Source organism: Brachyhypopomus gauderio, chromosome 12 (genome assembly GCF_052324685.1).
Source record: "Brachyhypopomus gauderio isolate BG-103 chromosome 12, BGAUD_0.2, whole genome shotgun sequence".
NCBI classification, from domain to species: domain Eukaryota; kingdom Metazoa; phylum Chordata; class Actinopteri; order Gymnotiformes; family Hypopomidae; genus Brachyhypopomus; species Brachyhypopomus gauderio.
In genome coordinates this window covers 7,985,224-8,006,927 of record NC_135222.1, presented here as the reverse complement: position 1 = coordinate 8,006,927, position 21,704 = coordinate 7,985,224, and the positions used below count along the sequence as shown (strand labels likewise).

Sequence of the window (21,704 nt, the reverse complement as noted above, 5' to 3'; positions counted from 1 at the left end):
GAATTAAATGGATATTTTGATACATGAATCGTGGATAATTTCTCCACTTCATTTATCTTACTGAATGCTCCCTAGTTATTGTTCATTTGGTTCAGGTTCAGCATTTTTAATGTGAGTTTAATTGGTGCAGAATGTTTGCTTTGGCAGATCCTGCCTGCACAATAAAAGTTGAATTTGAGCAAGGTTTTAATCAAGGGCTATATCTAACAGCAAGTTTGTAGAGAGATCACAGCTAAAATTGGTCAGTGGTCAGTAAGTCATTCATCCTCTTTAGTTCTTATTTAGATGTAGGCCACAACCATATTAGTTATTCTGATTTGAATATAATTCATTTCAAACTACACACAAACATAATCTACCACCTACAAATCTCTATAAAACACAAGTTAGGAGACCTTCTTACCAAAAAGCAGGGCAGATGGAATCAGGCTGATTAATTTAGAGATTCCATCTAGTGCCGAAACAGTATGGATCAGTTTAACTTCTTTACCATGAAACTCTTGATTGTGAAAAGATGGTGTTGCGCAGTGTGATTTATTTATTGTATGAAGTTAGCCAAGTGAAAAAATGTTCTGGGCTGAAGAAATTGGAATGAAATATTGAAAACACAAGCAGAGAAGAGCCTTCAAAAAGATTTAAATTTTATTTGCTTAAACCACAGCTTGGATTCATGAAAACTAATAGAATGATCAGATCGTGCAGTTTACTGAACTCTAGCACCTTCTCACCATGTTAAAACTGCTAGAGGGCTGATTAATTAGCAGTGAGGTGGTGGTCCACATGTGCTGAGGCTTTGAGATGAATTCTAGATCATGCTTGGTCCTGACCAATCTCTGGAGAGTAATAGATCATGCATGGTCCAGACCAATCTCTGGAGAGTAATAGATCATGCATGGTCCATACTAATATCTGGAGAGTAATAGATCACGCATGGTCCTGACCAATCTCTGGAGAGTAATATTAGATCATGCATGGTCCAGACCAATCTCTGGAAAGTATTAGATCACGCGTGGTCCAGACCAATCTCTGGAGAGTATTAGATCACGCATGGTCCAGACCAATCTCTGGAGAGTAATATTATATCATGCATGGTCCAGACCAATCTCTGGAGAGTATTAGATCACGCGTGGTCCAGACCAATCTCTGGAGAGTATTAGATCACGCATGGTCCAGACTAATCTCTGGAGAGTAATATTATATCATGCATGGTCCAGACCAATCTCTGGAGGGGGGGGGGGGGGGGGGGGGGGGGGGGGTCCAGACCAATCTCTGGAGAGTATTAGATCACGCGTGGTCCAGACCAATCTCTGAAGAGTATTAGATCACGCGTGGTCCTGACCAATCTCTGGAGAGTATTAGAACATATGTGGTCCTAACCAATCTCTGGAGAGTATTAGATCACGCATGGTCCAGACCAATCTCTGGAGAGTAATATTATATCATGCATGGTCCAGACCAATCTCTGGAGAGTATTAGATCACGCGTGGTCCAGACCAATCTCTGGAGAGTATTAGATCACGGGTGGTCCATACCAATCTCTGGAGAGTATTAGATCACGCGTGGTCCTGACCAATCTCTGGAGAGTATTAGAACATATGTGGTCCTAACCAATCTCTGGAGAGTATTAGATCATGCATGCTCTTGACCAATCTCTGGAGAATATTATATCATGCATGGTAATGACTAATCTCTAATATAATTATTGCATTCAGAGTAATAATAATGCGGGGGTTTTTCCAAACGAATGTTTAGTGGTAGTCCAGCGAGTGTGTATGAACACTCTAAACAGCTCTCCGCACACACCATGTCTCCACCATGCTGAACTATAAATCCACCTGAGAGTCTGTCAGTCTGAAATAAACACAAAGTAAACATGTTTCCTTTGGGATCCCGCTTTCTCTAAACATGTGACATTGCAGTGCGTGCATGTGTGTGTGTGTGTGTGTGTGTGTGTGTGTGTGTGTGTGTGTGTGTGTGTGTATGTGCGTGTGGGTGTGTGTGTGTGTGTGTGTGTGTGTGTGTGTGTGTGTGTGTGTGTGTGTGTGTGTGTGTGTGCTTGTATGTGCGTGTGGGTGTGTGTGTGTGTGTGTGTGTGTGTGTGTGTGTGTGTGTGTGTGTGTGTGTGTGTGTGCACGCGTTTGGGTATTTTTGGGTGTGTGTGTGTGTGTGTTTGTGTGTGTGGCAGAGAGTCTATACTGTCCAGCTGTTGTGTTTCTGTCTTTCTGAGATTAGGCCACATCCTGTAAGTTGGGCTTTTGAATGGTGTGTGTAGAGTTCTCTCACCATCGTCTCACAGGTTCAGATCCTGTTTTATGGAGACTGGTACCAGCTGAATGAGAAACGATCTTTTTTTTTTTACTAAATTCACTGGCAGAGGAATCTTTTCCAGTAGGAGTGAGTGGGAAACATCAGACCTCCGAGGAGATGTAAACATGGGCGTGTTTCTTAGCCCATGACTAAAATCTCCTGCTCTTTCCAAATCCTCCACTTTGCTGATTTAATTCTTCCATGTTTCAAGATTCTCCTTGAAGAGATTAATACTGCACATAAAAATAAACAATAGTGTCATTATTACTGAGTCATTTACCATAAGTATATTTTTGGTGTATGAGTCAGAATGTTCTGTTGGCCATCACAGAGCTGCAGTACGGATAACTCCAACGCTCACAGGTTCTGTGTGAATGTCGAAGTTCTTTGTCTGCTCTCTGGTTTCACAGAGACGGTGTCAACACACAGGACTTGTGTTGGGATTTGTTTAAATATCTACTATTGCTTTCAGAGGCTATCTGACAATGCTGTTTTAAAAAAATGCAACTTCCACCATGTTTTTGTGCGGCTATAAATAATCTACTCTTTAGTTAGAAATTATTCTATGAGAATGCAAGTTAAGTCAAATAATTGTTCTTTGGTGATTAATAATTACTTGTATTAATTATGAATAGTTATGAATAGTTTTGACCAAAGATCAACATTTTTATGTTGTTCTATGAACTCTGTGAACACCAAACAAATGAGCTCTAGAGATGTCGGTACTTCCCGAACATGTTGAGTATGATTTGTTGAACTATTGCGCAATAACGTCTGTTTAATCCACACTTTAGGGTGAGCCAGGAAAGGCTGGGTCTCCAGGTTACCGTGGAGATGAGGGGCCTCCAGGCCCAGAGGTGAGAGTTCAGTAATTGCTGAAGACTGGCAGGTCTGTTAAATGATGGCTCCTGTGTTGCTGATGACAGATATGGTCCCGTGTAACCTCTCTCTCTGTCTTAGGGCCCAAAAGGTCCCAGAGGGATTAAAGGGGCCCCTGGAGACAGAGGCCTGATTGGAGAGAGGGTTAGTTACTCAGGTTCACTGTTCACACCCACGACCTAAAAACCTAATTTATCTAACATGAAGGCAAAGGGATTTTTACCAAATTGATGTAGTGTTGATGTTCACTCCCTAGGGAGTAGACGGAGCCCCAGGGAATGGATCCGAGGGTTGCCATGGTTTCCAGGTATTACAGTATTCTCTAAGGCATTTTGGAATGGGGTGATAAGAGGGCCTCTAAGAGGGGTGTTAAATCACAAAATATATATGATTGTAGATTATAAACATTATTTTACTGTTTGTGGACTGATGTTGGTTCTCCCTCTGTTTCAGGGTTATCCTGGTCCCAGGGGAGATTCCGGAGAACCTGTAAGCACCCGCTAGCCAATATAAAACTTCATTTTTAAAATATGATTCATTTAGTGCTTTTCAGTAGGTGTTTGTGACCCTGAGGAAAGGTCCATGGGTTTGTCCCTGAGGTCCATGATGAGACAAGATAAGACCTTGGTTGTGTCCTTTTCTCCCATTTTCAGGGAAGCAGAGGAACCCCAGGGCCGAAAGGAGACGATGGAGAAGCAGGAGACCCTGGACCAGATGTGAGTCCTTATTTTATACACAAGTCCAGCTATTCCAATGGAGCTATAGTCGATCACTCTTTTTTCTTCCACATTCCTCTCTATCCTCACACTACCCTTTCAACCGCCCTCCCTCTCAGCTCCGCCCTCCCGCTTAGCTCCGCCCTCCCTCTCAGCCCCGCCCTCCCACTTAGCTCTGCCCTCCCATTCAGCCCCGCCCTCCCAATCAGCCCCAACCTCCCACTCAGCCCCGCCCTCCCACTCAGCTCCGCCTTCTTATTTCCCCTCACCTTGACTTCTGCTGTCATCTGCTTCTCATTCCTGCAGTCTGTCTCCGTCTGTCTCCGCCTGTCTCTCGTGTCTGGTGACACATGGCTGTGTGTGTCTCTGAGGCTGTTTCTCAGCCTGCCTGTGTGATAACGGTCTGTTCACTCCTCCTATGAGCTCCAACAGCTGTGTGTGTGTTGTTGTCATGGACACAGAAAAGCACAGAAAGTGGAAAGGTTTTTTTTTTTTTTACGTGAAGGGCAGTGTTTTTTATTAGCCGCACTGGACTTACATTGCTGTGATTTGAAAGGAAACCTTTTGATGATGTATGAACATATAAGGAACCCTCTGTACAGTAGCCTTCATTAAACAACCACCACATACTAATACGCAGAAAGTGCGAATCTAAGCTTTAAAAAGCTTTTAATATTTCAACTAAAGCAGCATTATTAATTGCAGCTATGTTTAGAGGGTTTAGCAGGTTTTAGTGTGTCCTCCACAACTTGTGGAAAGTCTACCTTTTAGCCAAGAACGCACAGCTCTCAGGCCAAACGCCTCAGCTGCACTGCAGCCTGTAACGCCTCCAGTTCACTTAGTGTCTGACAGATGGATCCTTGGGCTTCTCAAAACAAATCATCTACGTCCAGTGGACTTTGGAGACGCTGCAGTGTTATTCGGCCTGCAGTGCTGCTGTGAGGCAGGAAGCTGTCTGATTGAACTGGTTGTATTAGTGTGTTTAGCCCAGGCTGCAGGAGTTCAGGCCTGCTGTCAGAGCAGACTGGGCGTGCTGCACACCACTGCAGGGCTGCCGTAGCTGTGGACGTGGAGGAGGAGTTCAGGGGTTGTGGTGCCGGTGGGGAGTGTTGTCCTTCTTTGGCTTCCACAGGTCTGGCACTGAGCTGATTTAGCAACTGACTGAAACTGAAAATGGAAGAAAGGACGTAAGATGATGGCAGAAGTCATGAGTCATTCTGGTAGTAAAAATTCCCCTCCAAAACTCTGAAGAAAAGACATTAAGCCAAGAAAGTTCCCTGGACACACACTGAGAACAGTAGGAAGTTAGACACATACACAGAACATTAAACACACACAGAAAATTAGAACCCAAGAAATCATAATTACTGAATATCCTTGTTTCTAGCAGATATTTGTAATCATTTGTTAAACATAACTGCAACAATTATATTGCAATATGCTACAATATGCAAATGAGTCCTCCATGTGTGCTGTGAGCTCCCAACCAATCATACGTTTTCTGCCTGTTTTGCTTGCTCACATTTATACAGTGAACATAAAAAACATGTTCATGTTTTTTACATTTTTTTTCTCCTCAAGGGTTCACCGTTGTGTTTTGAGTATGTTGCAATTACTGTGCATAGCCATATAATTACAATAGATCCTTATCATACTCTAGTTTCTAGTCTAATATAAAATGGAATATAGCTACAATATACAGAAAAAGAACATAACGAACCACCTGGCTCAGGCCCGGGTGTGTCATGGCGTTTGCATCTGCTCGCCTGTTCAGAAGTTCAGGCCCTGAACCTTCATCTCAGACATGATTCACTGCGTGCGCACCACATGACCTCTTCAAAGCTGGGCTGCTCAGATTCTTTCCTCTTTAGGAGTTGTGTTTAGAGGGGGCAGGCTCATAATTGCCTTCGGAAAAGAATAAACACTCGATTAAACAGAACTAAGTCATGGGCATTCTGTATGTCAGTGTTTACAAGATTGGAAAAATGAAGGATTTAGTCCAGTGAATAAACAGGACCATCCCTCAGGAAAAGCTCCTCAAACCACTGAAAGCAGTTTAGTTCAGCCTAGCAAAGCTGTGCTTATTCCCAGAGAGACTGAGTTGAAGGGTTGTTCCTGAGCAGTCTTATACTCAAAGGGTGGCCACATGGGATTGTTGTCAAATATATGTTGTTTGCATGTTGTACATTGGTTCCCTAAGGTGATGTTTAATTACATGCATTATTCAAGGTTTGGCTTTTACCTTTTAGTCTGGCAATTTGTCTGCTTGTGCAAGACAGATGTTTTGTGTTACCACCTTCCTATCAGCCAGTGCTAGTGTTCTGTAACAGGGCATGTAACAGAGCATTTAACAGGTCGTGTTGCTGGTGTAGGGTTGTTCTCAGCTCCCTATGAAGATGTAACAGGGTGTGTTGCTGGTGTATGGTTGTTCTCAGCTCCCTATGAAGATGTAACAGGGCGTGTTGGTGGTGTGGGGTTGTTCTCAGCTCCCTATGAAGATGTAACAGGGTGTGTTGCTGGTGTAGGGTTGTTCTCAGCTTCCCTATGAAGATGTAACAGGGTGTGTTGCTGGTGTATGGTTGTTCTCAGCTCCCTATGAAGATGTAACAGGGCGTGTTGGTGGTGTGGGGTTGTTCTCAGCTCCCTATGAAGATGTAACAGGGTGTGTTGCTGGTGTATGGTTGTTCTCAGCTCCCTATGAAGATGTAACAGGGTGTGTTGCTGGTGTATTGTTGTTCTCAGCTCCCTATGAAGATGTAACAGGGTGTGTTGCTGGTGTATGGTTGTTCTCAGCTCCCTATGAAGATGTAACAGGGTGTGTTGCTGGTGTATGGTTGTTCTCAGCTCCCTATGAAGATGTAACAGGGCGTGTTGCTGGTGTATGGTTGTTCTCAGCTCCCTATGAAGATGTAACAGGGCGTGTTGGTGGTGTGGGGTTGTTCTCAGCTCCCTATGAAGATGTAACAGGGCGTGTTGGTGGTGTGGGGTTGTTCTCAGCTTCCCTATGAAGATGTAACAGGAAGTATGGTTGTTCTTAGGCTTCCCCAAGCAACCAAACAACCTGCTTTAGTGATGTCATGGATTCGGATTCTCTTCCATTGTGACATCACAGAAACCTGACTTGCACCTGGAACCCAGACCATGTTTTCATGGTTTAATGAAAGGAACTGATCCAGACAGTGTCCCGGCCCTGTTAGTCTCTACGTTTTGAGACACAAATCTGGCTTTGATGAACTAGCTCATAAAATAAAACTCTTTTGATACCCTGTGGAAATCTGCATACGTTTTTAGTTGCTCTTTAAACACAGAAGTGATGCAATGCAAGTTCTTTTTTACTTTGTCATCTGCACTACATTTTGAAGACATGTCTTAAGTCCCTAGAGCAGTTTATATTTTGAACATTATTGAAGTGTCCTCAATGACCTCAAATTCCTGAGTGTGTAGAGGGCAGATGTGTGAGCCTGGGGGTTATCTCATTCACGGCTTAGGCCCAATCCCAAAGTTCGCTTGTCCGGTTTTAGTCTTTGTGCTCGGTCTTCAGCTGACGGAGGGTCACGCTTTGTTGGGTTCTGCTTCCTCTTTCCCACATCTGTGTGTCTCCATGGCTTGTGGGCTGAGCCACACTGGTTTTTGACAGAACAAAATAAAACCATATGACATCAGAAGGATCATGGAACCTTTGGCCCAGTATAGAACAAGGAATGTTGTGGTAGTTAACGGTAAAACCAAGTGAAGAATAGAGAGCACTGAAAAAGCAAAGAAGTTTGAGCTGGATGGTGAGTGTGTTGGGGAGTGACGGAGCAGTTTGTGGGGTGGCGGGTGCAGGTTGGGGAGTGACGGAGCGGTTTTGGGGGTGGGGGCATTCACAACAGTCCAGATGTTTCCCATAACATCATGTGATGTGCTAAAATGCATATCAGTGTCCTTTAGCTCAGCATTACAAGGACAAATTGTCTCTTCACTGAATGTACTGTAAGTTAAATTTTTACAGTGTATGTTTACACGGATCTTTAGTCTGCCAAAGGCCTTTAGTAGTAAATGATGGTGAGGGAGGTGAGGGAGGTGAGGGGAGGTGAGGGGAGGTAAGGTGAGGGAGGTGAGGGGAGGTGAAGGGAGGTGAGGTGAGGGATATGAGGGAGGTGAGGTGAGGGAGGTGAGGGGAGGTGAAGGGAGGTGAGGTGAGGTGAGGGAGGTGAGGTGAGGGAGGTGAGGGAAGTGAGGTGAGGGAGGTGAGGGAAGTGAGGGGAGGTGAGGTGAGGGAGGTGAGGGAAGTAAAGGGAGGTGAGGTGAGGGAGGTGAGGGAAGTGAGGTGAGGGAAGTGAGGGAGGTGAGGGAAGTGAAGGGAGGTGAGGTGAGGGAGGTGAGGGAAGTGAAGGGAGGTGAGGTGAGGGAAGTGAGGTGAGGGAGGTGAGGGAAGTGAGGGAGGTGAGGTGAGGGAAGTGAAGGGAGGTGAGGTGAGGGAGGTGAGGGAAGTGAGGTGAGGGAGGTGAGGGAAGTAAAGGGAGGTGAGGGAAGTGAAGGGAGGTGAGGTGAGGGAGGTGAGGGGAGGTGAAGGGAGGGGAGGTGAGGGAGGTGAGGGAAGTGAGGGGAGGTGAGGTGAGGGAAGTAAAGGGAGGTAAGGTGAGGGAGGTGAGGGAAGTGAGGGAGGTGAGGTGAGGGAGGTGAGGGAAGTAAAGGGAGGTAAGGTGAGGGAGGTGAGGGAAGTGAGGGAGGTGAGGTGAGGGAGGTGAGGGAAGTGAGGGAGGTGAGGGAAGTGAAGGGAGGTGAGGGAAGTGAGGGAGGTGAGGGAAGTGAAGGGAGGTAAGGTGAGGGAGGTGAGGGAAGTGAGGGAGGTGAGGGAAGTGAAGGGAGGTGAGGGAAGTGAAGGGAGGTGAGGTGAGGGAGGTGAGGTGAAAGAGGTGAGGGGAGGTGAGGGAGGGGAGGTGAGGGAGGTGAGGTGAGGGAAGTGAGGGAGGTGAGGTGAGGGAGGTGAGGTGAGGGAAGTGAAGAGAGGTGAGGTGAGGGAGGTGAGGTGAGGGAGGTGAGGGAAGTGAAGGGAGGTGAGGTGAGGGAGGTGAGAGAAGTGAAGGGAGGTGAGGTGAGGGAGGTGAAGGGAGGTGAGGTGAGGGAGGTGAAGGGAGGTGAGGTGAGGGAGGTGAGGGGAGGTGAAGGGAGGTGAGGTGAGGGAGGTGAAGGGAGGTGAGGTGAGGGAGGTGAGGTGAGGTGAAGGCCTCTGTGCAGCTCTCCTGTCAAACTGGCTGACAATGGAATTAAAACAAACATTGTAAAGCAAAGATAAACTGCAGTAATTGGAAATGTGAACCAGATCCAGCTGCTGAAAGTTTCAGATTAATCATCTTCCCAGATTCCAGGATGCTGGTCCAAAGGTCCAGGATGCTCAAATCTACCTGGATTCTGTTTGGACCCTCGGACTTTCTCAGCTACACAAGCAGCCCTGGTGCTGGATATAACAAGATTATAGATAAATGCAGAAAACTGCTTTTCAGCATCCATCTACCCACTTCAAATAAAACAGGGAGTCTGCATATCTCACTGTGATCCCTCCTGGATCTCTTGTAAAAGAGTGTCTGGCTCTCTCACTCATCATGTCTGTGGGACACAAAATCAGGCCACGGTTCTCTTTTCTTTTTCAAACCATGTTTCACTGCAACATCTGTTCCACTCGGCCCCGTCTAAAATTTCCTCACTCCTAGCCTTGTCTGTCCCAAAGATGGTAATGGCAAATGTGCTTCTGCAGTCCACGATGCAGAGCAGATAAACGTAACTCGTTAATAAGAACGAGATGCTTCACCTTGTTGTTGACATCCCTGCTCCTTCGCCACCCAAGAATCCGTGTTGCCTGTCTCTTTTGTGAAATGTTCTGAATCTGAGCGTCTTTTTAATGTCTGCACTCTGTCGCTCATGAATGTGCATAGTCCTTCTGGATCTGGAGTTTCTCTTTAAGGGGCCCTGTATTCTGGCTTCTGAGGACTATTTGGAAATGTTTTGGTGTGCTTATAAACATCTTCTGCTGCCTCTCCCTGGCCCAAGGGGCCATCTTCTCTCCCTGGCCCAAGGGGCCCCACGTGTACTGATATCTGTCAAGTTAATTACAGCCAGCCGAAGCACACGTCCACCAGACAATATCAGGCCTACACGTCCTCACTCGTAGATGTTGCAGTGACACTGTTGCACTGGTCGGCTTTGAAGTGTGAAGTTTGGAGGTGAAAGAACAGACATGAGAGAGCTGGAATCACCTTACCACTCTGACCATGACCCAATTTCAGCAGAAACCTGTGCAGAGAGATGCACCTTGTATTGTGCACTGCAGAAAGCAGATACCCTCAGTATTCATGGGTAGATGGTAGAGACTACCACTACAGTGCATCCTGAGAATGCTCAGGATGCATTGCTTAAATTAAGCCCATTATGTGTGCTTGTCGTGTTGGGGAGGGTTACCTGATGCCAGCCTTGGTGTTTTTGAGAACCCTTTGCCTTTTGGGGGGCATGTTTTCACAGCTAAATGCTCTGATCAGATCATACAATAATTTGAACACAGTGAGTGTTAACATGGGATCATGTTCAGTCAAATCTGTGTGTAGTAAATCTGCAAATAAGGGGAGTATTGGTTGTAATTCAAGAAAATATGGGACTGAATTTCAGGAAATCTAAATGCACTAAATTTGAAACACATGCATCGAATTTAGTGGTGACGAGCTATAATAATGAAAAGCTGGAAACATTTTGTTGACTTGTTGTGTTTTCTCAAGTGGTACCGACATTGCCACTCTCGTGACTCTACATGCCACACAAACGCATGCCAGGATATCTGAAGGAAAGGTTATCGGTCTTGTTTGGGTCCGTTTTTATGTTTTTATCCTGTAAAATAATTTGTAAAAATGTTATTTTGTTTTCTCGAATTGTTGCATATGAAATCTTCATTAGTTAAGAATGGAAGGAGTTTGTGGATAATTCAACCCAGGCCAAGAATCTGGAAGCACTTCTCCACTGTAATAGATTATATGTACATACTGAGATTACACTGCTCCACTGTAATAGATTATATGTACATACTGAGATTACACTGCTCCACTGTAATAGATTATATGTACATACTGAGATTACACTGCTCCACTGTAATAGATTATATGTACATACTGAGATTACACTGCTCCACTGTAATAGATTATATGTACATACTGAGATTACACTGCTCCACTGTAATAGATTATATGTACATACTGAGATTACACTGCTCCACTTTAATAGATTATATGTACATACTGAGATTACACTGCTCCACTTTAATAGATTATATGTACATACTGAGATTACACTGCTCCACTGTAATAGATTATATGTACATACTGAGATTACACTGCTCCACTGTAATAGATTATATGTACATACTGAGATTACACTGCTCCACTGTAATAGATTATATGTACATACTGAGATTACACTGCTCCACTGTAATAGATTATATGTACTGTCTTAGAAATTCTGAAACCCTTCAATGGTGAGTACAAAATAAGTCAGAAGCAGTTGGGTTAGATAATAAGTACAATGATTTATTAAAACATAGACATAGATTAAACCCTTGAGATCTCCGTTACAAACACCCACGTGTCAGTCACAGAGAGAGCTAATTCCCCATTCCGAACTCTCATCCTTTATACCCTTGATCATCAATACACACGGTGTCCATGAGGTGAACACGCGGTTATTAACTAAATATGATTGGACAAAGTAAGGAGTGATTAACTCTGATTTGACAGATGCATATGATGCGTGTCCCCTCCACGCTCAGCATCCTCGTGATGTCATGACAGCCTGAGTGTCGCCGTAGTCCCTTCCAAGTAGAGATTAGGCGTCTTCCAGCGAGGTCAGTTTAGGAACACCAGAGGAACATCAGATTAGGCCTCAGCCGAGGCCAGAGAACACACACACACACATCTGAGGCCTACTGAAGTCACGAGAATGGCTTCAGTGCCCTGATCAACACACGTATATGTAAAAGATCTCTAACACCTATCCCTAATGTGTTTATTGTATACTAAGAAAGCCTGACATACATGGAAATCACCAAATTTCCACCACAGTACATACTGAGATTACACTTCTCCACTGTAATAGATTATATGTACATACTGAGATTACACTGCTCCACTGTAATAGATTATATGTACATACTGAGATTACACTGCTCCACTGTAATAGATTATATGTACATACTGAGATTACACTGCTCCACTGTAATAGATTATATGTACATAATGAGATTACACTGCTCCACTGTAATAGATTGTATGTACATACTGAGATTACACTGCTCCACTGTAATAGATTGTATGTACATACTGAGATTACACTGCTCCACTGTAATAGATTGTATGTACATACTGAGATTACACTGCTCCAGTGTAATAGATTGTATGTACATACTGAGATTACACTGCTCCACTGTAATAGATTATATGTACATACTGAGATTACACTGCTCCACTGTAATAGATTATATGTACATACTGAGATTACACTGCTCCACTGTAATAGATTGTATGTACATACTGAGATTACACTTCACCACTGTAATAGATTGTATGTACATACTGAGATTACACTGCTCCACTGTAATAGATTATATGTACATACTGAGATTACACTGCTCCACTGTAATAGATTATATGTACATACTGAGATTACACTGCTCCACTGTAATAGATTATATGTACATACTGAGATTACACTTCTCCACTGTAATAGATTATATGTACATACTGAGATTACACTGCTCCACTGTAATAGATTATATGTACATACTGAGATTACACTGCTCCACTGTAATAGATTGTATGTACATACTGAGATTACACTTCTCCACTGTAATAGATTATATGTACATACTGAGATTACACTGCACCATTGTAATGCATTATATTTACATTCTGAGACTACACTGTTCAATGATTAAGTATTCTCAGCATGGTTTTCATGCACTATCAAACAAACATAGATGCTGAACTGGTTATGAACTTGAGACTGATTGAAGGCATCTTGTGATTAACAGAACAACGAACCAGGACAGACCGGCCCAAAAGGAGCCAAAGGGTACCGAGGCTCCGAAGGAAGACCTGTGAGTACAGAACCAGAACACAGAGACCAGAACCAGAACACTTTCCCTCAGATAGCTGCCCGTGCCTTCTCCACAGTCCTTGTTCATTTTTCTCCACACCGTGCCATATGTCCACAAGTTAAATCTTATTTAAAAGTGTAACCCCACAGTAGTGGGAAAGAGAAATTAATGGTTTCTGTAATTACACTGTTCTGGAAGGTGAAAATTGATGAAATATGAACTATGTTTCAATTTATATGCCTTTATGTACATTTATTCATACATCAGTAAAATATAAACAGCCTTAATTGCAGTTAAATTACTGTCATACTGTGAAATAGATTTCTAAAAAAAAACGTTTGGAACAAAACACTGTAGAATTATACTGCTTTGGATGAACACAGAGTTCTGAATGAGTAAATTCTCTTCCAAACCATGTGTTGAGATGAACACAGCAAAGTTTAGTCCACAAATCTTGCCCACATATTTCATGAGTGTCACATAAAAAGCAGAACAGAAAAAGGGTTTTGTGGCTTCAAGATCGCATGCACAACAAACCTGACCATGTTTGACCTGTGCGATAAAGAGTTGATCAGCACAGACAGGACATGGTGTGTAACTCCAACACTAATCCCATAAGCATCGGGAAGGCTGCAGCCGTTCTCGTTATCAGGGAGTGGCCCGCTGATACTGCTGCATGGTGTGAAGGCAGTAAGGAGTGAACCTTTGCACATTTTTCCTGCACTGGAGATCAGTGCTGTCCATGAGTTACGAGTGTGGTCGGAGTGTCCTACCACTCTCGGTTACTCCAGCGAGCACATCTCTGCCGTTGGACGATGTCCAGTAGGGAGGAGACTCCTCAGCCTCAAAAATGTTCTTTTTTGGAGCTGGAGTGTGGACTTTGTTCTCACAGAGTTCCTGTGTAGTCCTGGGTAAGATAACAGTGGCCTATCTGCTATTTTCTGTCCTGATCACCTCACAGGGGAAAGTGAGTTGGATTTGCATTAGTTGCACTCCATTAGTGTGAGACAGGGTGATGTATGTCACTGTTATCCTCTTGTCTTTCCTACTCCCCAGGGACCCCCGGGACCTCCTGGGCCTCCAGGAGCAGATGTAAGTAGGTCTTTAAAGCCCCCACTTTCTTGTTGTTTACGTCTGTCAAGACCAGACATTGCTCTACTCCATATTGTAATCAGTCCAGGCAGAATAAAATGTATATGTCTATGTATACCAGCACACCTGTGTCTATGTATACCAGCACACCTGTGTCTATCAGTCACCTGATTGTTCTGACTAGTTAATGAAGATACTGATAAATGGCTGTCAGTATGAGGCCCAGGCAATCAAACCTTCATTCAAATACTGCAAGAATGTATGACCAGGCCCAAATCAATACTCCATATGCAGAAACATTGCTAATAGTAACAATAGTAATAATAGTATAAATAATAATTGTTCTAATGATAATTTCTACTACTAAAACCAGAGGCACAGTGATATTTAAGGCGAAAATAGGTTATTAGCATGATGCATGTTATTGCAGTTATTCTTCAGCCTATGGAAGCATATAGGCTTTAGGAGATGGGCAGGTTCCTGCAGGCTTTAGGAGATGGGCAGGTTCCTGCAGGCTTTAGGAGATGGGCAGGTTCCTGCAGGCTTTAGGAGATGGGCAGGTTCCTGCAGCCATTACATGTCTTTGAGGACAGTTACACAGACTGTGGTGCAGAATCTCTTGTAATTAAAACAAGATGGGATGGTTTTGGAGGCTCCTTGTTGTTATGGAAAATGGACATCCAAGCAGATGTGGCAAGACTCCTCACTGTCCTGTGTCTCTCTGGGTGTAGGACTGTGAGATCCTGGATATCATCATGAAGATGTGCTGTGAGTAGATATGACTCAACATCTACATCTACCACCACGTCCACATACATGTACATCTACATCACCATCTAGGTCTACATCTACACACATCTACATCTACAACCACATCTACATACATCTACATCAACATCTTCATCTCCATCTACATCTACCACCACGTCCACATACATGTACATCTACATCATCATCTAGGTCTACATCTACACACATCTACATCTACAACCACATCTACATACATCTACATCAACATCTTCATCTCCATCTACATCTACAGTCACCATTTAGCACATGCTGAGCTAAGACCATATCAGAGACTTAGACAGCATGCAAGTCAAAGAAGACAAGGCACAATAGTGCAGGACAGACAAACTGTTCCTCTTGGCCACAGATCCAGCAGAATATGCAGACAGCCTGTTTTCCAAATTTCTATTATAAGAATTGATTTCAGAGCTCTAAAATGGAGAATTGTTTTTAAGGTTATAAAAACCAGCTGAAGGGAAAAGTTTATTAGTATAAACACAACTCTTTAGGCTTTTAAACAATTCTAAATCTATGTCAACATTTTCTTGTTCATTGAGGACTTATTGCTGATTAAAAATAAACACTATAATGAGTGCATGACATAGCAGCAGTGCATTTGAGAAGGTATGAGTCATTTTTGTGCTTGGTAACTCTCCCAGGTCAGTAGCTCTGTACGGGTTATAACCGAACAGTTGTGAAACAAATGACTACTGTTGCCCTTATCCAGACAGCACAAACCCATTCTCAGGCCATGCCTTCATTTGACAACGTCCGATGCTTCTGTGCTAATGGGGATCTGCCTTGTGTTGATTTGATCCCTTGTGTAAACCCCATTTTTATTATTTCCTTTCACACAGTCCAGTGGAAATTTCAAATACCTGTGGGTTTTCTCTTCTCTTTCAGCTTGTTGTGGTGAGCGCCCTTTTCTTCTTTGGCTTTGAAGTGTGTTGAAGAGGAAATGTCTTCAAACAAACTGTATTTGGTTTGGATTCGTACATGTTATCGCTTATTCCCATGTGCTCCAACTCACCGCAGATTGAAATGATTGTGATGGGAATTGTGGCTTTACTCATTTCTGCTTGTTTAGAGTGTAAGTGTGGACCCTTGGACATCGCGTTTATCGTGGACAGTTCTGAGAGTATCGGCGCTTCTAACTTCGCCATTGCTAAGGACTTCATCGTAACGGTCATCGACAGGCTGATTAAGGATCAGCAAGTGAAGGTACGTGTGTTTCGCCATGAGGTCCCGGTCTCACGTCATGTTAGCGTCAGTCATAAACAGGCACTTCTGATGCTGTGACGACCCTCTACATGCTTCTCTCATTTTTGCAGTTTGGTGCGAATGAATCCCGCGTTGGCGTCGTCCAGTACAGTGGGGCCAGTGCTCAAGAGGTCGTGAGACTCGGTGACCCCAACATCCATACCCTGACGGAACTGAAGCAGTACGAGGAGCATTTGCACCACCGCAGAACCCCACGCACCTGCTCCCTCTGCTCACCTGTGTGTCTGTGCTCACGCCTGTGCGTCTTGTCCCTGTCAGGGCTGTGAAAGAACTGCGCTGGATTGCCGAGGCCACGTACACGGGAGAAGCGTTGCAGTATTCCCTGAATAACATGATCAACCGACTTGTGAAGGAGAAGAGCGTGGTGATCGTCCTGACCGACGGCCGTTCAGACACCAGAAGAGACAAGATTCCTCTGAACGTGCTGTGTGGTAAAGGGCTCAAGGTACAAGAGGGAACGACATTCGTATCAGACATGTTGGCAACAATAGCATTATTTCCACATACTGTCAACATATGTATAAGTGTGTAAATATTTATGGAAAAGAAACTTTGGTGCAGTCATTGGTGCGGTAGAGCACGCAGAACCTTCTTCAGACGTGCAGCTGCTTTGCTTGGACAGCTGACGAATCTTCTCATGAAACATCCTGTTTCTTCAGAAACTGTCTACCAGCATTTGTGTATCCTCTCCACACACACAGATACACACGCCTTATACAGTATTATCCAAAAATTGGCTAAGAACTGAAGCACTCTTCACGGGACCGGAGCACTCGGGCAGAATAACTCACCCGTTAGCCGCTACACAAAGCCCTTTTGATGTTGTTGCAAACAGCTTTTCAGCAGATGTCTTGTTTTAGACTTAAAATACTAGCAGCTACGCTGAAAATGCACATACCCTAGTACATGGTCAACACCTGCTGTAGTCATTAGAATAGGACAACAAACTATGTATTTCTATTGATTTATTTATCTATGGACAAATAAACCTCCTTGAATCATTGAATTAGGTACATACATCTGCTACCACTGGAATGAAATGCATCAAAATAGTTTTAATAGCTTAAAATCGAAGCAAATTATGTTCCAAAAATATGCACGTATTTCTCAAACAAATACATGCACTACTCACAAAAAGTTACAAGGTATATGAAATGAATGGTGAAATTAATGGAAAAGGTAAAAGTGATATTATATCATGAAAGTAAGGCATTTAAGTAGAAGCAAGCAATGGTGATCTCCTCATCCCAAGCTATTTATTTAAACAAAACCCAACAACAGTGGTGTGTTCACCCCAACAAATGTCAGAAACTCCATAACTTGTCATGTTCTCTTGAGCATCAGTTACAGCTTGACCACAACGTGTCCTGCAACTTCCATGAGCTGGAGCCATGAAAATGAAATTACGCTTGTGTTGTTCATGCAGAGGCACAATGACTGCATTAATGATGCCATTCAAGTAGTATGGGCTTGTCACAAAGTGTAGGGCAGTCCTGACTTTAATTCATCCTGTCATTTTATCCAACCCCCAAATATCCCTAACGTTTTGTAAGTAGTGTATATATGTTTAGGTTTACAGTAATATGTTCTTATATTAAATTAGTATTTTTTTAGATTAATTATGAAGTAATAGATTATTGGTAGTAGACTTGCGCCAGATGGTTCTATCATGACTTATGTATATGAGAGTAATATATCACATGGGTTTAGTTTTTATACAATACATTTTAATCTTAGAAATGAAAATGTTGGTGTATGGCGTGTCTGTGGCAGGTGGGCGGTGTAGGTGTTGTAGACTACGCAGGCCGGCAGCCCAAGTCGGAGCAGCTGGATGAGGTGGTGTGTATGGACGACCCCAGGCAGGGATTCTCCTTTGTCCTTGACAACTTCGGCATACTGCTGGATGACAGCTTCCTGCAGAACCTGACCGAACGAATGTGTGAGGGTAAGGAAGTCATCATGGCCAAGAGTTAATCTGTAGGGAGCAGATGGTCTTAGACATGGCTTTGGACAGCAAATTATTCTGATAAGGCTTAAAACTGACTTTGAAGGTGCGTTTCTGTGTGCTTGCTTGTTTTCTTCACAGACAAGAAGTGTCCCACTTACACATGCCCAAGTAAGTGTTTCCCATTATCTCATGATGTTCTGCACTAACTTTTCTCTGGATATTTCAGCAGTCCTTTAACTTGCTAATACACAAACATCTTTCTAAACATTTTCCACAGAACTATTTGAGCTTCCAGACACCCTTTTGTGTTCAAAATTTAGAAATTTGAAAACTATTTTTGAGAGAACTGACAGAGTTCTAGTAAAAATTCTAACCCCAGTTTAATGCATGGACACACTTGAGAAAGCTGTAAAGGATGTCTTTACAATGTTGAAAAATAAATGAACTTCAAACTTTGTAAAGAAAAACATGTCTGTTCCAGTTTCCTTCAGTGAACCCACAGATGTCCTCATTATGATGGACAGCTCAGCTAGCGTGGGTGCAAAGAACTTCAAGCTCACGCAAGACTTCACGGAGAGGCTGGCCAATCGCTTCCTGTCCGCAGAGAGGAAAGGGAACGCACAGGTCCGTGTTGCCGTCGGCCAGTACAGCAACACAGCCAAGCTGGAAACCGACTTCTCTACCAACGCCACTGAGGTAGCTGCCCAGATCCAGGCGGCGCAGTTTCAGAACGCGGGAACGCAGGTGACGGAAGCACTCAAATTCGCCAGCGACCGCTTCCGGGGCGGCAGGACCAGGAAGAAGAAACTGTTGCTGTTTTCGGATGGCCGCTCACAGGGCATTAACACTCAGCAGATAGAGAAGGCCGTGGAGCAGATGCAAACCGGTGGCATCGAGCTTTACGTCCTGGCAGTCGGGACTCAGGTGAACGAAGCCAACCTGCGCACACTGGTGAGTCGAGGACGGCTGTACGACAACACCTACGCCTCCCGCCATCTCTTCAAGGCCTCTGACTACCGCACCATGCTCAGGGGTGTCTTTTACCAAACTGTGTCCCGAAAGATTTCACTGGTCTGAGTGACGGGGCATGTCATAGGGGCTAAGAAAGAGCCAACCAGGAAGTGGGAGGGACTAAAGGGAGTGGCACATTGAGAAGTTCAGAGTGGGCGGGGCACTAGAACACAGGCTTTTTTTTTCATATCTCAATTTGCATAACTTAGGGTTATAGTTCAGAATTATCTTTGAGACAGACAGTGGATCTATCAAGTATGGATGTCTTAGGAAGGTAAAAAGATTAATGAATGTATTCTCACAATCAGACCATATTTCAAAGTGCATTTGGTTGACCCCTTAGTTTGTATTGAATCCTTCAGACATTATGACCATTTGAAAACCTAAAACTGAGCTTTTGTTGAAGAATTTGTCCATAGGTTTATGTACTGATAAGATTTATGTTTGCTGGTGAAGAGCCTTTTAAAAGTCGTGTCCATGTTCACATTGTCTTTCTGAAGACTGGATAAAACCATCTTGAATTTTCTCCTTCATCCCAGTTTCAGACTCCACAATATGTCACTTGAACATTAATTTGGTGCTAATGGTATACACTCAGGCTCCTCTGTTCACTTAAATACGAAAGCTGTTGTTTCAAATTATGTTTGTGTTTTTATCCAAAATATTTTTTACCACTTGGACTGTGTAAAAATTTATATGTGTCATAACTGTATTTGAAACCAGTTGAAGTATTTTCAATAAAGAATGCTTCACCCCAGTATTACTGTGTCTGATGTAGCACAATTTTAAAACCACAGAACAGATTTAGAAACCTATGACTCTTAGTGTATATTGATCAAACGTTTACAAAGCAAGGTGATTTGTCCTTTGGAGTCCTGCTGAAATGCGGATGCCCTACATGTATAGTATCTAGTGTTTTACGTAATGGGTTTTATGGGTAGGATGGGGTTGTGTTTGTAACTGGAACTCACAGAGTTTATGAGTAAGGTGCGTTTGGTGTTACTCACGAATGGTGTGCTTGCTCCAACCTATGAAACAGGTGATCACAAGTTCTGTCAAATATTTCACTTAAGTTACAAAAATCACATATGGATGAAAAATCCTCATCATCATTACTGATGAGGCTCACCGTGTTAGAGTTAAGGTGGGTTAGGGTTAGGGTGGGTAAGGGTTAGAGTTAAGGTGGGTTAGGGTTAGGGTGGGTAAGGGTTAGAGTTAGGGTGGGTTAGGGTTAGGGTTCACCCCAGCTGTGGACCCTTCTATGCTGATTTGGACATTGATTGGTGATTGGATATGTATGATTATTGTTTTCATGATACATTTTGGGATAACAATATTTTCATTGCGTATCATAGTCATAATCAGTACTTCAAGAAATGCATTTTATTTGAAAATGACCAGCAGTCAAGTAATGACATCCAACAAAAACTGCTTAGTAACAAGAAGAAATAAGGTGTGCAATATTTATTTATTTACTTTACTATTTTATCTTTCCTACTGATTCTTAGTAGTTTATTTTAGTAAACACTGAATGAAAACATTGTAAGGCAGGGTACTTTAAAGCACTCGATAGGACTTTAAAGCCCTCGAAAAATGGAAAAATGCCATTTTGGCTTTGCATCTTCGCTCGAGTTCAGGAAGCAGGAAACTGCAATTTTGGACATGAAATGAGTTTGTGTATCACAGTTTGGCTGATCTGGGACACCACACACACACCCTGTTGCACGTGAATAAGCAAAACAGCAACAGGGAACAACACTGAACAAGCCAGAAGTCAGTACGACTGTTAAACACCTAAGCAACATCCGCATATGCACAGGGGTATTGTAAAAATACAACACAGAAATCATGTTGAGTGTAGACCTTATTGTCTAATCAATATGGCCATTTGTGTATAAATTCAATGAATATGCTATTTTATACTAGTGGAAAATTACTGGTGCTATAGCATGAATCTTTTTGTGGTTCTCCATCAAACGTTGCTTCTTTAACAGAAGAGTGACGTGAGAGTGAGAACAAGTGTTCACAGCTTGAGTCTAGCCTTTGGCTAGCATGACTTTACTACAGTGTAAGCCCCAAGCTCTAGTTGTGTTCATGGATTGTGAATGAAACCTTGAAACACTCTACTTAGTGCTTCCCACAAACTCCCCACCACTCTGGAATTAACAAAATTGACTTCTGAAAAAATAAAGACCTCTGCTCTTATGAGAACAATTGTTAATTCACATAAATAAAGTGTAAATATTTAGTCTCTGAAACATATAATCTTTGGATGATCAAATATAAGCAGACATTTTGCTAAACAGATGAGTGTTTATAACACTGGTTTGTGGTTTGTACTGTAGAATTTACATCTGTGCTTACATTAAAGATCTGCTTCAGTCATGTTCTTCAGGAAAGGTCTGGGTATTTCTGGAGAGATCCACAATGTCCATGAAGAATCAATTCCTCGGTTTAACGCCATGGTGATTTTAGCAAGCTTGCAGGTCTTTCATGACCACAGTAATCAGAGTAGTCTGAAGAATATCTTTAGTCATGAAGCTTTACCTCTTGTAATACACCTACA

At 43.1% G+C, this 21,704-nt stretch overlaps 1 protein-coding gene across 1 annotated transcript in view; it reads left to right on the top strand.

The window, feature by feature from the left end:
* Nucleotides 1-19,898, top strand: part of col6a1 (collagen, type VI, alpha 1) — a 32,964-nt gene extending 13,066 nt beyond the window's left edge. Inside the window, exons 21-35 of the mRNA XM_077024816.1 lie at nt 3,102-3,164; nt 3,268-3,330; nt 3,443-3,493; nt 3,640-3,675; nt 3,840-3,902; nt 12,952-13,017; nt 14,074-14,109; nt 14,841-14,877; nt 15,802-15,810; nt 15,986-16,119; nt 16,230-16,339; nt 16,438-16,624; nt 17,953-18,124; nt 18,266-18,295; nt 18,609-19,898. Of these exons, the coding sequence (XP_076880931.1) occupies nt 3,102-3,164; nt 3,268-3,330; nt 3,443-3,493; nt 3,640-3,675; nt 3,840-3,902; nt 12,952-13,017; nt 14,074-14,109; nt 14,841-14,877; nt 15,802-15,810; nt 15,986-16,119; nt 16,230-16,339; nt 16,438-16,624; nt 17,953-18,124; nt 18,266-18,295; nt 18,609-19,204 (1,653 nt within the window). The 3' untranslated portion in view covers nt 19,205-19,898. The remainder of the gene's footprint in view (nt 1-3,101; nt 3,165-3,267; nt 3,331-3,442; nt 3,494-3,639; nt 3,676-3,839; nt 3,903-12,951; nt 13,018-14,073; nt 14,110-14,840; nt 14,878-15,801; nt 15,811-15,985; nt 16,120-16,229; nt 16,340-16,437; nt 16,625-17,952; nt 18,125-18,265; nt 18,296-18,608) is intronic.
* Nucleotides 19,899-21,704: the final 1,806 nt, after the last annotated feature.